Raw genomic sequence first — 3,610 nt, forward strand, 5'->3', positions numbered from 1 at the left:
TATATACAACAAACTTGTCTAGCTTCCTCTCTCGTACCCTTTAATGTTCTGCCGAAAACTGCGTACAAAGTAAGTAGCACTAATTCCTTGAGCCTCAGCCCTCAAGCACAAAAGTAGTTAAAGTCTAATCATTTTTGTTGTGAAAAGGAAATCCTCAGTGATGGGTTAGATTATTAAATTTGCGCCTGCGTTTCTCTCTAGTCTTCGGCAGAGGAATTCATCATGAGTGTTACTAAATGGGTAATATTCTTGGCCATGGTTTTCGTTAAGCTTTCCCGCAAAAAAAAAGTTTCCCGTAAGCTACGAGTTATCACATTGAGCATTTCATGGCCGTGTGTGCTAATATTTCTACATAAACACTGAATCATGTGTGATATATAATTACTCTCCCGATCCAAAATATGTGCCGTGGTTTTTGTTCACATTTTAACTAAAAGCACGGCACTTATTTTGGAGCATATATTATTTGATCTCATTGGGACATTGATGGAAGAGACACTAGGTTGTGAAATGCTGGGGGTAAAGAAACATGCTGGCCTCTAGATGGTGTTGCAGTCACTCCACTCTGAAATGAATCAGCACATCCAATAATATGCATCACTAGTAATAGTAAATGTACTAAAATCTTTCGTTGCTAGCAGAGTCCTATATACCAGAGCGCTACTGGACCAGTTTATATATTTATTTATCAACATGAGCTGAAATGCACTAAGTGTGTACTAGAAGGAATCATATTTTGAAACCGAATGCCAAAAAAAACCTATATTTATTATGATAACCGACAGGCAGATTATTAAACTAAATAGTTCTCACAGTAATTACTACCATCATTATGTTATCTTTCTGATTGTAACTACCCGATCTACCATCTACACTACTAAGTAGAATTCATGCGAAGACAAGAAAATGGAAAAAAATATAAGAAGGCACAAGAAAAAACCCAGATCATATAAATATCTCACAAAACAATATTATTACAGGCCCAACTATAGTCTTAGAAAGGTAGTCCAGACGGTGCTACTCCATTAGCTTGGGACTGCTGTTTCACGAGCTTGGGGTAGGGGAGGGGAGGGGAGGGGGTCCGACACTTGCCGCCATGGCCCTAGGCCTTCTTCTCGCCCTGGTTGGCGGCACTTTGCTCCGCCTCAAGTATGCGCGCTGCAGCTCGGCGATCCACCTCGGCGATGGTCTCCGACTGCCAAGCATGTTGCACGTAGGGCGACAAGACAAGGGCCAACAACAACAGTGCTCCAGTTCCCGTGACCATGACCCCGATGAGCGTTCTCACTAACCAGATCCTGTAATCCCTGAAAGATGCAAACTCTAGCCCGAGTCACCAACACAATAGTTATCCATTTGAAGAAGCAATGGGAAGCAGCAGGGTTCAAAAGATACGTACGCCGCTTCCCTCTTCATCGTCGCCACCTCGTTGGAGAGCCTGTAGTGCATTTGGGTAACATGTGCCGTTCGCCTGTGGAACGACTCCTCCATTTCGATACAAATGGCCTTGATCTTGGCGCACTCAGCGGCGCACTCGACGCAGCCGGGGGCAGTGGCCTTCGTGGAGGTGGAGAGACCGGCCCTGTGCGCGCGAAACGAAGACGAGCGAGGCCAAATTAGCGCGCGCTCCGGTTAAGGGCAAGTCCACGTTCAGTACAAGCGCCATGCCGGGGCAGAGCACCGATGGGAAAGAAGATCAACAAGAAACCGAACCTGATTCCGAACATGGCAGTTGCGGCGCCGCTGCGTCCATGCCCGCCGGCGGCCGGAGCTCCGACGCTGAAAACAAAGTGAACGAAAGAGATAAAAAGTTAGATTCACGGACGCGGTCGCGCTCCCGCCGGCCCGCGTAGGATGTGGCCGAGATAGACGACTGGCGCGTACCTCATGCCGCCGGTGAGGCCAGCCGCGCCGGAAGCGCCGACGCCGAGCCCTGCGGCAGCCGCTCGCTGGGCGCCCGTAATCTTCGCGCCGTACAAAGACACGGCCGGCGCGCCGATCCTGTGGCCATCGAAAGAAACAGAGAGAAAGGTGAGTCTTGGTGTCGCGAGGATCGGAAGAAGCTAGCGAGGGGAGGCGGTGCGCTTGGAGGCAGGAGGCAGGAGGCGGAAGGAGGAAGAGGGTGGGCTCTCTTTTTATAGGGGCGCGTCCGGTGCATGCTCCGCTGGGTTTTCATAATCGAATTGAAATGATTTCAGATCCGGCCCAACTGCCCTCTCTCTCTCCCAGTCGTTGCGTCGCAGCAGAGGCTGAGCAGGTGGTTTGACGGCTTTACTCGACGCGACGACCAAGGTCCAACCACCTACCCGCCCTTCCTTTTTCCCTTTTCTTCTTTTCCATTTCGAAACTAAACTGACCGACGGTGGCAGGATACTGATCCCAAATTTCTAGCACACCCTCTGTAAAAATAATAATATAAAAAAGTGTTTAGATCACTACTTTTTACATAAAATAAATATAAGAGTGCTTAGATCACTGGTTTTTACAAAGGAAATACAGATTAGAATCAAGCTTATCAACACTTGCGTCCAATACATCGCAAAGAGCGCAGATTTGTCTTTTCAAACAAGCAACAAAGGGTGCAAAATTGCAATCCCGCCTTTGACATTGATTATGTGCCTGATTTATTGTAGGCGTAGATCACCTCTACGCGTCGCAGTTCGGAGGACGAGACGGTGACGCGGCGGCCGTCGGCAAACCCGAGCCAGAACTATTGTGGAGACAGGGACACTTTGCTCGTCGGCAAACCTGACCCAGGCCATTGGGCAAACGGGGAGGACACGGTTGGCCGTGCCGTCATCGACATAGGTGGTGGTGGCAGGTTTTTCGATGTGAGTTAGCCAATTAAGAGGCTTTACATAGAATTTGTCTATTTGAAATACTCCCAACAAATATATGTGTTTGTTTAACAAAATATGGGTCCGGACAAACCAAATGCGTAGTACTACATGAATTCCAGCACCATCACCACCAAAGAAACCACCATCATCATAAAAGGCCACCACCATCACCAAACGGGGCGAATGAGGACAGAAAGGGGATCTCCGATGGCGGGAAGATCAAGCAGCCTCGGAGGGGAGAAATTTTCTTGAGAAGTGAGACCAACCACTTAAAAATTAGGGAGAAGAGCTACTTTTCGGCTTAAAATCATGGCATCTCCAACGCTGCCCCCTAAATTGGACCCGGTATCCTTCCGCGAACTGATAAGGACTAGTCTAAGGACAATGATGCCGGAGCTGGCCTTCCGACCGCGTCCCCTAAAACTTCTGCCTCTTTTTGAAGTCCGCGGACTCAAAATACCATCATATAAAATCGTAGATGGTTGAAAATATTCAAATGTGATAGTAGTTCTAATTTAAGTATTACAGTCAACTCCAGTTTTCAAATTAAAGTAGTTTAAACTCGAAATCAACTAACACATATGTTCTAGTTGTTCCCTTTAATCGTCCACATATGCTCAATCAAATCTTCCATGAGTTGCTCGATGCCGAAATTATTGATGAATTTGAACAAATTCATCAAATGTGGCCGGATTCTGATGTGAAATTTTGACAAGATCACTCATGTTCTCAAATTCTAGACCTACGACAACATCCTCACCGTCATCCAC

The 3,610-nt window shown here is 47.2% G+C and overlaps 1 protein-coding gene across 1 annotated transcript; it reads right to left on the minus strand.

The window, feature by feature from the left end:
• Positions 1–1,102: 1,102 nt before the first annotated feature.
• LOC147966693 (uncharacterized) lies at positions 1,103–2,762 on the minus strand. The gene is made up of 5 exons (XM_087530923.1): positions 2,700–2,762; positions 1,885–2,063; positions 1,714–1,779; positions 1,400–1,582; positions 1,103–1,307 (listed from the first exon to the last, which is right to left on the minus strand). Exons 1-5 carry the CDS (start codon positions 2,760–2,762, stop codon positions 1,103–1,105), a joined length of 696 nt encoding a protein of 231 aa, XP_087387049.1.
• Positions 2,763–3,610: the final 848 nt, after the last annotated feature.

This window comes from Triticum urartu, chromosome 6A (assembly GCF_056163025.1).
Source record: "Triticum urartu cultivar PI428250 chromosome 6A, HENAU_Tu73, whole genome shotgun sequence".
In the NCBI taxonomy this organism is placed as follows: Eukaryota; Viridiplantae; Streptophyta; class Magnoliopsida; order Poales; family Poaceae; genus Triticum; species Triticum urartu.

What these genes read in the sequence shown, in the direction of transcription:
- LOC147966693 (XM_087530923.1), bottom strand. Translation starts at nt 2,762, where the DNA reads ATGGCCTGGGTCAGGTTTGCCGACGAGCAAAGTGTCCCTGTCTCCACA. An exon ending in GGCCTCACCGGCGGCATGAG is followed by an intron (nt 1,780 to 1,884) that starts GTACGCGCCAGT and finishes CTTTGTTTTCAG; the next exon opens with CGTCGGAGCTCCGGCCGCCG. An exon ending in ACGATGAAGAGGGAAGCGGC is followed by an intron (nt 1,308 to 1,399) that starts GTACGTATCTTT and finishes TGCATCTTTCAG; the next exon opens with GGATTACAGGATCTGGTTAG.